Here is a 12844-nt window from a genome sequence, read left to right as displayed (position 1 = left end):
GGGAGCGTGACGCTTTTCTGCACGCTTTTTTTTTGACGCTCGGCTTGGACGGGACGTTCGGATGGACGCCAGGCGCGCGCGCGGGTGCACGCCCAGCGCGCACCAGTAGACGCCGAGGCCGAGCGCACGCCAGTGGATACGAGCTGCGAGCGGCGCGCGAAGAGTGCTCGCTGCTCGCCAAATGGGACCGCCGAGCGTGCCTCGCTGCTAGTCAGTGGACGCCGAGCGCGCACGCTAGGTGTGTCGCCTGGCTGAACGTTTCTGTTGAAGTCTTCAAGCTGATTTGGGCCTAAAGATTTTTTTACCTAACTTCGGTGATCCCTTCTACATCGCCGCCTGCGAAGAATGTGAAGTAAGCAGTGCTTCGGAGGAAGCTTAAAGTGAAAAGGCAAAAGACTTCGTTTTCGAAACCCAGCAAGACCACGGGTTTCGTGAATTATAGAGGTCTTTGTCAGTAATATTGCTTTTCGTAAAGTCCAGGATTGGATGGAGTTATGGAAAGCTCAAGGAAAGATCTCTTTTGCTCTACCGCAGTCAAGACTTTGCGGTAAGGCAGCTATGGGTTATGTAAAAGCTCGACGTCCTGCACGTCAGGACTCTCGGCAACGTTCAGTAGGATTCTTGCAAAGGCACTCATCAAAAGGAGGAAAGCGCAAGACAGGACTTCCTTTGCCATACTGCCAATAAATTTTGATACGGGAGAGGAAGCTGGTTGGAGAGTTTCTTCCTCTTCCCAGGATAATTTTGCAAGCTTTTTAGCCCATCTGAAAGGGCTTTTCAGATGATAGATTTTGTTAGTTCCTAGTCGGACTTACGCTGCCGAATTGAACATCGTCGTTCTACCTGTCGTAAGCCGCTCTTAACAGGATTCTTGCCCCTTCCTCGTTTGAGACGGGAATCGAAAATAAAAATGCCTCGACTTCCTGGATTACGTTTTGTCAATTCAGTGAATTTCCCCCATTGACAATATACTATCGTTTTGTCAAGTAAGTGGGTATCCCCTCATTGACAAATTATCTCTTTGTCCCGTAAATGGGTTAGTTCTCATTGACAAACTTCTCATTAACTTTATATTGCGTAAGCGGATAAGCTCTTATTGACAAGATTCGGAAGAGCTCTCATTCATCATTCGCAGACTCGTACAAGAAATAGACTTGTAGACTACGTCAATGAACGCTTATGTCCAATAACATAAGAAGCTTGAGCTGTCCGCTTCAATTCTCTTGAGTTTTGTTTATGAAACTTGCCTGTCAGATATGTATGTAGCTGTATTTCCGAATTCAGCTATAGTATATATGTCTGCCAGGTAAGTATGAAAAAACTTTATTGCAATATAATATCATATTTTGCCTTGCGTTATTTTACTACTGGTTGGCTCAAGTCATATACGCTTGCTGTAGTTACCTCTTCGGATGGCAACCGAGAGGTCTATTGTCTATTATTTAAGGACATTTAATCGTTACTCCCTGCAGCCTTCCAGGAGTTTCCGATTTATCTTTTACCGTTGTATGGTAGTGTTATGACGACACAAACGCATCTATATATTTAGCGTTTTCTGTTTCGCTTAAATATACCAGCTTGAGAGTCTCTTTATGCTAAAAATTACGGACCCATTTCTTCGTAGAATAGGGTAGCTGGCAACCCAGGCATAAAGTTAAGAGACGACGATCGTAAGCTGCTGCTGTCACTGTCCTCTCCGCCAGTACAAACGAGGCAGTACCAGCTCGTTCGCTGTCATGCGCTGTAGGTTACGTCTCTCTCTCCTGCGGATTGACTGAGCTAACCATATCTCTGTGCTGGCAGTTACGTCTCTCTCTCTCCTGCGGGATTGACTGACTAACTGTATCTCTGCCCTACAATCACGGACTTTAGCCTAAGATTGAGGGGATTTCTTACATGAATGAATAAAACATTGCATTCGTTTTTGCCTTACTATGTTCTCAGAGATATCTCTTACTCCTTTCGGTGCTCGTTACCGCACGGTATAGGACTACGAGTCTACCGCAACATTTTCACTATTATATGCTCTCCTGATTAGGCAAAGCGCAGCCTTTTAGGGAAGTAAACATACTGTGTGAGGGAATGGATGAGCTTGCTGGGGACCATTTCCTTCCTAAAGAAGTTTGTTTCCCTGAATAGACTGCAATTCAGACCTCTACAGTTTTCCTACCGGGAAACTGAAATTTTATTAAAGATCTAGGAATGATTCTGAACATCTCTCGGTGCGTTAAGTATCACTTGAGGTGATAGAAAGAAGGTGCCGGACATCTGGAGAGGGTTTCAGATGTCCTGGATCATAATCTGAAAGAATGGAAGCAATTCTGTCGTCCCTCCAGTCCTGGAAACGAGTTTTTGGAACCAGTGGTCCATATCAACTCTGATCTTCCACAGCTCTCTCATATCTTAGGAAGTATCTTCTCTCGGTCCCTGTTCGGGTTTACGAGAAAGAGCCTATTATAACAACAGACGTAGAATGTAACGATCCTCTAGAGGTTCGTTACAGGATTGCAAAAGTCCGTACGAATCGTCTCGATCGACGGCAGCAACTACTGACTTCCGAGTGGAATCTTTCTTTAGAAGTATGTTGAAGAGTTATGGAGACTTTAGGGACGTCCTTTCATACATCTCTTCGCTATGATATTGAACAGGGATGGATGTTTAGTCTCTTTTCCCCTTTTTCAAACGCTTAGGAAATGTAATAAGATGATTTATACCATCACAAGGGAGCGACAATGACGCTAATCGCCCCATGTTGGCCTTCAAGATCCTAGATTCACAGAGGTCACGTCCTTCCAAGGACCTTTCCGAGAGAGTCGGTCTACTTTAACACGAAAGGTACCTATAACCTCTCCGCTCTGAGTCTGACTACGTTCAGACTATCGAGATGTGACAGCATAAGATTGCCGTCTTCCCTTTCCGTTTGTAAGAATTGGTAATAGCTGGCAGTCACAACTATTAAAGAATACGCAAATATGTTGTTGACGGCCTTTGGGCTCAGAGATTTGCTTCTGTCAAACAACAAAGCCCTTCACGATCTTTGAGTTCTGTGGAATCTCGAAACTCGCTCACCATCTACTTTTTGTCTCACCTGTTTTCTCGGAGTCAGACACTCGTGCGAGATCAGGAGACACATAGTAGCCCTGAGTTTCTTGTTGACGAAGTCGGTTGCGTTTACACACCCCCGATGATCGTTTAACATGAGACCAGGTTGGACTGTCAGGCATTCGTCCTTCGGGACTGAATCGCCTTTTTGCTCCTCGCTCCTTTCTCCTGGCACCAGAAGCTCGAGTCAGGAGTGGCTCAGGAGTTGATTCGCTAACGACGTTGGGTTGCGTTCATACCCCAAGGTTTGCTTAGCTTGAATCGCCCAGGCAGTCCAGACACTCATCCTTCAGCGAAGAATAGTGCCTTATGGTCTTCAGGGTACAGCCTTGCTGTCCTTGATGTGTCTGACTGGTCAACTAGTCGGTCACCTGACTTTAGTACAGACTGACTGACTGTGCATGTCCAGATCGAAGCTTTCAATATGGAACTTAGACATAGTCTGAAGTTCTTGATGTCAAAGCATTCGAACATCTCCTACCTGTTAACTTCTTGCACGTGATCAGGAAGGCCCTTTTCTAACCACCCTAGATACGACAAAGAGGGTTAGTGAGGTTTTCAGCCATCGTCAGAAGTTTTGGCATTAGAGAACACAAGGCGGTGCATTCTCTAAGCCTTCCGTTGTGGCCTAAGAATGGAAACCCGTCTTGTTCTTGGGCCAGGAGCTTGGAATCAAGGATGGCACAAGTTATTGGGCAGGAGACCAAGAGAGAGTCCTGTGCCCTGTCAGGTCTCTCAAGTTTTATCTACATAAAACTCAAGAAAGTTGAAGTCGTGGATACGGACAATCTGCAGTTTGTTCGAAAAGACCAGAACTTGCCCATATCGAAGAACACCCTGGCTTTATTGTTAAGGAGTTCTTTCAAAAAAGCTCCTTCATTGTGTTGGCACAAAGATTTGAAATCTTTTGATTTGAATGCTCACGAGGTGAGGGCGCGGCCTCGGAAGCATTTCAACAGAGCATGGCACTCAGCAACATCCTGAGTACCATGTTTTAGCGAAGCAACTCTGTGTTCAATTCACACTCCCTGCGAGATGTGAAGATGGCATATGAGATCTGCTGCTCGCTAGGGCCATACGTGTCTGCAGACACAATCTTGGGGGCAAGTAGTACCACTCATCCTATCCTGTAGAAAATGGTTAGGAAGAGCTCTTAATTTTAGTAGTTGAGTCGCCGACAACGGTGACTTCTTAACTCTTAAGCCTTAGTTAACACAACCTTAACTTTGGCTAGGTTGGTCAGGTGGTGATATATATATATATATATTTATTTTACTTCTTAGCCCTCATGGTATGGTCAATATGGTCTAGTCACGTCGTGGTCTCGCCCCTGTTGACAGATCATCTGGAGTGCACCAGCTATATAGGTCTCTACCTTGCTGGCAACTCTAGTAGCACAAGCAGACTTACGTGGCAATAACCACGAAGCCAGCAATGCTAACAGGTGGAACCAAGATGTAAATCATCTGCATGCATTTGTTTCCCAAAATCCTTCTATTCTGTCCCTTCCCACCTCCAACGGTGGGATTCAGCTATATATATATCTGACAGGTAAGTTTCATGAACAAAATGATATTGTTATGATACAATAAAGTTTGTTCATACTTACCTGGCAGATATATATAATTAAGTACCCACCCACCTCCCCTCAAGGGACAGTGGAAATAAAATTATGAATAGAAAATGGGACTGGTTCTGATACCCGCCTCCCAGCGGGAATGGGTACTAACCACCTGGCCGACCACTGTGTGTGCCGGAAGTTTTTGAATTTCTGTCGGACTTCAGAAAATACAGCTATATATATATCTGCCAGGTAAGTATGAACAAACTTTATTGTATCATAACAATATCATATTAATATTTAGTCATAAACGCAATATGAAAAGAATACAGTAACCAGCGAATAAATTGTGATGCTCTGCAATAAAAAGGCAAATTAGTAAAGATTTTAGAGATACAGTCCATGGAAAAAGTCTGCAGATTATTGAAAGTTCCCCCTGGAAAAATGAATTGTGTTCCACAAAAATCTGCTACAAAGTGGACTGCAGAAATGTGAAACGGTGGGTGCTATGGCACTGTAATTATGAATTAAAGCCCTCCCTCCTCCCCTCATATGGGAAAAGGGTGGAAACAAGTAAACCTGTAAGCAATGTAGTTACTTGGTAAGTATGAAATTTAATTTTATCTTAAAAAGTTTTTTATATGCTCTTTCTCATACAAACATCAGGATCTTGCCTTCTAATCTCCAAGATATAACTTCAGTTGAAACAGAAATGACTCCCTAATAAAGCTTGTAGTATGGTATCCCCAAGTAATCATGTCAGTTTTTTTTTTAGTTATAATTTTCATAATATCTGTAAACAGGGACATTTCATTATTATCATTGTTATTGATATTTAGAAGATAAACCCCTATTCATATGGAACAAGCCTACAAAGGCTTTTGACATGAAATTTGACCTTTTAAAGAGTACCATATTCATTTCAAAGAAGTTACAGAAGATAATAGGAAATACAGAAAGAAGAGATCAGGTATTAGAAAGGAAAAAGATAAATCAATAGATTAGTAGATAAAAATGTAGATGAATTCTTAAAATACAAGTTGAACTGTTGGGTAATAATACATAGCATATTTGTTTGAACTTAGCAAATTAAAGCCCATGAAACATGAGGCTTTACTTTATTTTGCTAGAATATATATTTTATATAATTAGTTTTTTATGCAAAATGATGTTAATATTGTACAGGTACTATATTCCCAAATTGAGCTAGATCATATGTCTAGTAAACTAATTACCTTTCTAAGTATTAGAAGATTGAAAATGACATTTTCAAAAAAAATTGTTTTATTTCATGAATACCTTTTTTGTATTAGGAATTTACCATTAGATAATTGTCTTTTGTGACTTAAGGATTATTGTTAGTAATATGTACCTTTTATTCTCCTAAGGATTTTGATAGAAGAGATGCAGAATGTGTTAAGGGAGCAGCTACTGCTAAGAAGAGATACACACAGATGTGCAAAAAAATTGGCATTGAAGGAGAAAAGGTGATATATTTTCTTATAGTAACTCAAGGTACTTTCCTGAATGGTATACTACCACTTATACATCTTTTTTTTTATTTCCTAATCTTCTGATGTTTGAGACTTCATTTTAGAATGTGCTGCTTAAAAGATGTCCATATTCCTTTAACTTTTACAACAACAACCAGTTATCTATCATATGTAAAAGAAATGTTTCTTCTTTTCTTGCATCAAGTTCTGAATATACTATAGACATATCAGTATTAATAAAAAATGAAGATACAACTAAAGTTCTGTATGAAAATAACTCATGTAATCAGTTGTCTGGCAGTCAACTGTGGCAGAAAGTTACACTGATATCATAAATGTTCATCAAACATTTAATGAGATTTTGAAGAGGTAATTTCTGGGCTCAGCTCGTGTCGCTGCGCGAAATATCCTTTAATCTATTATTTCTAGGGTAAATGTACTAACACATACCAGAGAATAAATAAAATAAAGAAAAGGTCAGTATAACTGACTCGCTCACCCTCCAAGAGGGTGTCGGTATGAACACTAGGCGAGTGAGACCACTACCACGAGCCAAATACCAATAGAAATCTCCCACAACAAAAACCCTCCATGAGGAGAGCCGACCCACAGAGTGAGCAGCTCGTACTACTACTACTCCATCCCATGCTGCCGACTGCTGCGCCTCTGGTGGCCATCCTTTTCAGTTAGCGCACACGAGTCACACGTGATATTTTTCTCTCTGTGTTTTTTGTGCCCTTTCGTTGGATTTATCTATGATGGAGCGTGCAGCTATTGCAGCAGCTAAGTTAAGTACTCAGTATTTATGGTTAGTTGGTTTTTTCCGGCCCTCAGTCAGTATTTGCCGTTTTTTAGGTATAAATACGAACTCGGGGTCGGAAGCATGGCAGCATGGTTCTGCCGCGTGTGGTTCGTTCTCGGTCTCCCATACCTAGAACATCCCCTTATCTATGTACGCTCTATATTTATTATCCATTTTACTTAAGGTACTGTCTACTCAGGTTTGTCATGCATGCATGTCTTTTACCTTATGTAGGCTTCTTCTTTCCAGACCCTAGTCCCGGCTCTTAGTATCGGCCTCTGACTAGCTTTGAGTGGTAGACTTTCCTTCGGGTTAGTCGTACACTCCTGGATTTTTTCTCCTACTATATTGTTTTCTTTCTTTTATTTATTTATTATACCATGTATTTTGTTACGGTTAGGTTAGTTAGGCGTCTGGCTTAGCCTAGGTCCTGGCTCCTTGAGCCTATGCTACCGCTCATCAGTTCGGTTGCTTCCCTATAGCATCTCTCTGATCAGTCGGTTTTGGCCCAGTGGGTCTCCATGCTACCGCTTTTCAGTTCAGTTGCTTCCCGATAGCATCTCTCTGATCAGTTGGTTGGTCCTAGGCTTAGTTGTCTTATTTTAGTCTTACCGCCTCGTGGTCACTACGCGATTCACGAGACAGCCAGACGCTGCCCAGTCCCCTTCCCCCCTCCTCCCGCTCTTCCATAGAGTCGGGGGAGGGTGGGTCGGTCTGCCCACGCTCGCTCCACATACCCGAGCATGCCTCCCTCTCTCCCCCCAGGCGGAGGGGCCAGGGAGACGGGACAGACCCAGACTGGACGCGACCTCTCCGGCTTCTCGGTCCGGCCCGGTAGTGATGTGGTGGGGGTACTGGCCTTTCCCCCCATCCGTTGCTTCCTTGTCGCTCCGGTTCGCTCGAGCCTGTATGTCTCCTCGCTCTTCCCGACCTTGCTAGGACTCCTTTCCTGATCGGAGTCCTGGCATCCAGCGGGAAGATGTTAGTCCACCCCCAGTAGAGTGGACCGGAACATACGGTGGGTCCCTGCTAACCTTACCGCATTGCTGAGTTACTAAAACTCCGCTACGCACTGGACTTGGTCCGGTTCGTTTGAGTTTTAGGTTTAAGCGTTATTAGATTAACTATAAGTTTATCTTAAGTACCTTAAACCTTTTCCCCCCCCTCCCTTACATGTCTTACCGGATATCTCCGGGATTATAGCCTATTCAGGCGAGGCAGGGGGGGTTATGCCCAAATTTTTTTCCGAGCTCCGGCATGCAACGGAGTTCTTCTGTCCTTTAGCCTGTAAGTGTTATTCTTTAAGATACTCATGTGTCTTCCCACTTACAGGCCACCAACTGTGAGCATCCGGGATGCGCCGCCACACTTCAGGACCCATGTGGACACGAAGTTTGCCGGTCCCATGCTCCATGCGCGACGCTGCACGGGGACATCCAGGTCTGGTACCATGAGACGTGTACCATATGTTACGATCTGGTGAGCCAGCTTTTAGAAGGGGTGAGTATTCCATCTCCGGTAGCTGCTCCGCTTCTGTTTAGTGCTTAAGTTTTCATCATCCACTTTAACTTAAGGCATCTAAGTTTAAGTTATATTTTAAGTTTTAGTTTTAAGTGATTCTTAAATCTAATCTACGCCCTCTCTTCCAGGCGCCGGCAGTGAAGGATACCGCACTGGCAACCCTGCGGGCCTGGGTCGGCGGTTTTGGGAAGAACGCCGCCAAGGGTATGCCCTACATCTTGGAGAAGCGGTTGGCGCTGTTAATCTTCCCCGGAGGCAAGGCGACAGGATACGTCGACCCAGTAGAGGCGGCCCCTACTATCGCCTTCATCCAACAACAGCTGGCTGCCTCATTAACTGATCAAGACCAGGATATCTCCACGGACGTCGCGACTCTAGATATTAATGTGGAACCTATGGTAGGTGTAGACGACCTGTTGGTCGAGGTAAGTAGGGTGGACACCCAAGGGTCACCCTTGGGTGTAACTGTTTCTTCTACTCCTGCAACCTCTCCATCCTTCCAAGGCTTTACAGGTGATGAATTATATACTCCTCCTGACGCTTCGGTTAGACCTAAGGTCAAGGGTCAAGCAGTTAAATCCTTGACTAAGACGTCGTCGTCGTCTAAGAAGTCGACTTCGGCGTCATCCTCCTCACGTAAGTCTCCGGCTGCGAATCCCGGAGCAGACAGGTCTAAAGCTTCTAGCTCCGGCTCCAAGTCCTCGAGGAGTAAATCCTCCAGAGAGAGATCTCGCACCCCGGCAGAGTCACCGGTTCCGCTACCCTTGGTTCCGATTCAGAGCCACCCCTCCACCTCCGCAGCAGCTCCGGCCTTGGACTCCAATGCTGGCCTGTTGCAACAGGTGGGCGACCTGGTGGGGTCCCTAAAGAGTAGCATGGAACAAATGATCTCTCGTCTGTCGGATAGGATTAACTCCCAAGACTCCATTATAGCCGGAACTGAGAGAAGCCCCTCTAGCCTCTCTTCCACTTTCCAATACGAGTGGAACTCAGCTTCCTCCGTATGACTCGCTACCTCCGTTCTCGATGAACAATCCATGGAGAGTAGCGTCATACGCCCCCTTCCAAGACGGTCTCATTTCCATACCGGAATTCGGAACTCGAAGGATAGAGGACTTCGAGTTCTTCCCGGAAGACCTCCAGCCTCCGTTCATAGGCTACGCAAGGCTTACAGCTTCAGCCATGGTTCGGGATGATAGGGTACCAAAGGAGACAGTCCTCTATTCACGAGACCAGGCTCAGAGAGAATGGCTCAGATGTTTAGAGGACATGGATTGTTCTAATACCAGGATACAACCTTTCAAGAGTCCCTTTACCATTTTCACAATGGATGAGAGTACCCCCGCTCCCGTTCCTGACAAAGATCGCGAGGTCTACCATCCCAGCGGCCCAGAAGGGGGAACCCATGCCTCAATTGAAGGAAGCAGATCCCACATCTCCGTTGCTCCCCTCAGCCGGAGAATTGTGGGAGGACTTGCCAAACACCTTCTCAGCTGGCAAACTCAAACCGGACTGTGCTATGGAGCAGTTTGGTGAAAAGCTACCAAGGCTCCCAGATGGCCTTATTCAGGCTGAATTTGACGCGAAATCGCGATTAGCCAGATCAATTAACTCTATGGCTATGTCCGAGGTAGCAACCATAGCTTATGGCTCAGAACCGCTTTTTAAGCTCATGACCAAAGCCCTGACTCAAACGGTACAGTCGGATATGTTTGAGTTTGCCACTGCTAGAACGAATTGTAGGAAGCATGTCCTACAAGAGGCAACCATTCGACATGAGCCGAATAGGTTACTCTCGTCTAACATCTGGGAGCAGATCTCTTCCCAGAAGCTATGGTGAAGGAAGTCCAGTCAGAGGCTACGAGGCTGAACCAGAGCCTTAAGGACCGTTGGGGCCTTACGGCTAAGAGGAGACAAGACCTAACACCTAAAGGTAAGGGACAGAGGAAACCTAGGCGTTTCCATCCTTACCAGAAAAAGCAGCCACGCTTTCCTCAGCAAGTTCCAGCGGTGCCCTTAGTGCAAACAGCCCAACCTTCCACCTCTAAGGCTCAATCACAGCCAATTTATGTGATATCCCCTCAGCCTCAGCCCTCCACCTCTTACGCCATCTCTCCAGCTTACAATCAGCCTTCGAGAGTCAAGCTTCACAGAAGTATGACCGCTCGGGTAAGGGAGGCAGAGGTAAGCGTTCCTTTCGTGGGAGAGGATCGGGAGGCCCCTTTAACAGGGGAAAGCACTTCAGAGGAGGCCGAGGCGGTTACCAGAACCAATGAAGAACTTCAGGTAGGAGGGAGGCTGTTTCACTTTCGCCACCGGTGGAACTTCAGCGAATGGGCTCAGAGCATAGTGTCAAAAGGCCTGGGTTGGAGCTGGTTGACGAACCCACCTCCATCCAGACCTTTCCGTCAACTTCCTTCCAAAGAATTGACAGAGTACGCAGAGGACCTCCTTCAGAAAGGAGCTATAGCGAGAGTCAAGAGATTAAAATTTCAAGGTCGCTTGTTCAGCGTGCCAAAGAAAGGCTCACAAAAAAGAAGGGTAATCTTAGACTTGTCCCGCTTAAACTTAGCCATCCGCTGCGACAAGTTCAAGATGCTCACGATCTCACAGGTGCGGACCTTACTTCCCCGTGGGGCCGTCACCACCTCTATCGATCTTACAGACGCCTACTATCATATCCCTATTGCAAGACACTTCCGTCCGTATCTGGGTTTCAAGATAGGAGACCAGGCATTCTCCTTCAAGGTAGTTCCCTTCGGACTCAACGTGGCACCCAGGGTGTTCACGAAACTAGCGGAAGCGGTAGTGCAACAACTCAGATCACAAGGGATTATGGTAGTAGCGTATCTCGACGATTGGTTGATCTGGGCTTCAACAGTCGAGGAATGCAACAGAGCTACACTGAAAGTGATTCAGTTCCTGGAATATCTAGGCTTCAAGATAAACAGGACCAAGTCAAGACTCACTCCAGAGTCAGACTTTCAGTGGCTGGGCATTCAATGGAATCTATCCTCCATACTCTGTCGATTCCATCAACCAAAAGGAAAGAAATAGCGAAGTCAGTCAAGCAATTTCTAAGTCACAAACTGGCGTCAAGGAGAGCTCAGGAGAGGATCCTGGGTTCTCTCCAGTTTGCATCAGTGACGAACGTCTTAATGAAAGCCAAACTGAAAGACCTAACCAGAATCTGGCGCTCACGAGCAAATGTCAGGGCCAGGGACAAACTATCCTCAGTCCCTCTGATTCTAAAGAATCGTCTTCGGCCATGGGCGAAAGTCAAGAATTTGTCAGTGTCAGTACCCCTTCAGTTCCCTCCACCAGGGATTACCATCCACACAGACGCGTCCTTAAGCGGTTGGGGAGGGTATTCACAGGTCCAAAAGGTTCAAGGAACTTGGTCACCTCAGTTCAGTCAGTTCCATATAAACGTACTGGAGGCAATGGCAGTGTTCTTGACTCTAAAAAGGTTGCGCCCACCAAAGTAACTCCCACATAAAGCTAGTTCTGGACAGCGCAGTGGTAGTACATTGTATAAAACAGAGGAGGCTCCAAGTCACGTCATCTAAATCATGTGATGGTAGCCATCTTCTCCCTGGCAGACAAGTTCAGTTGGCATCTCTCCTCCACTCACATAGCTGGAGTGAGAAACGTCATAGCAGAGCGTTATCCCGATCAGTGCCCCTAGAGTCGGAATGGTCACTGGACAACAGTTCGTTCCAATGGATCCTTCAAAGAGTCCCAGGGCTACAGGTGGATCTCTTCGCATCTCAAGCGAATCACAAACTTCCCTGTTATGTAGCCCCCAACCTGGACCCTCTGGCCTATGCCACGGACGCCCTGGCTCTAGACTGGAACAACTGGAAGAAGATTTATGTCTTTCCCCCAGTGAATCTTCTTATGAAAGTTTTAAACAAACTCAGGACGTTCAAGGGTCAAGTGGCTCTAGTAGCCCCAGACTGGCCGAAGAGCAATTGGTATCCCCTAATTCTGGAGCTGGGCCTTCGTCCTCTTCGGATCCCCAATCCCAAGCTCTCCCAGTCAGTACAAACGAAGACTGTGTTCGCTTCCTCAGGGATTCTCAAAACCCTAACTTTATGGATTTCATGAAGTTTGCGGCAAAAAGAGATGCGAATATTGACCCTCAGAATATTCTCTTCTTGGAATCCGATAAAAGGGATTCAACTTTGAGACAGTACGATGCTGCTGTCAAAAAGTTAGCAATCTTCCTGAGAGAATCTGATATTAGAATCATGACAGTTAATTCAGCTATATCCTTTTTCAGATCCTTATTTGAAAAAGCTTAGCAGCTAGCACGATTACGACAAACAAGTCAGCCTTGAAAAAGATATTTCAATTTGGGTT

At 45.5% G+C, this 12844-nt stretch overlaps 1 protein-coding gene across 1 annotated transcript in view; it reads left to right on the top strand.

The window, feature by feature from the left end:
* Positions 1-12844, top strand: part of LOC135209027 (CDK5 regulatory subunit-associated protein 3-like) — a 214041-nt gene that overhangs the window by 125811 nt on the left and 75386 nt on the right. Inside the window, exon 5 of the mRNA XM_064241562.1 lies at positions 6052-6150. Within this exon, the coding sequence (XP_064097632.1) occupies positions 6052-6150 (99 nt within the window). The remainder of the gene's footprint in view (positions 1-6051; positions 6151-12844) is intronic.

The sequence above is a fragment of the Macrobrachium nipponense genome, chromosome 37 (genome assembly GCF_015104395.2).
Source record: "Macrobrachium nipponense isolate FS-2020 chromosome 37, ASM1510439v2, whole genome shotgun sequence".
NCBI classification, from domain to species: Eukaryota; Metazoa; Arthropoda; class Malacostraca; order Decapoda; family Palaemonidae; genus Macrobrachium; species Macrobrachium nipponense.
The sequence above is the reverse complement of the archived record's forward strand: the minus strand, read 5'-3'. Positions and strand labels throughout refer to the sequence as shown.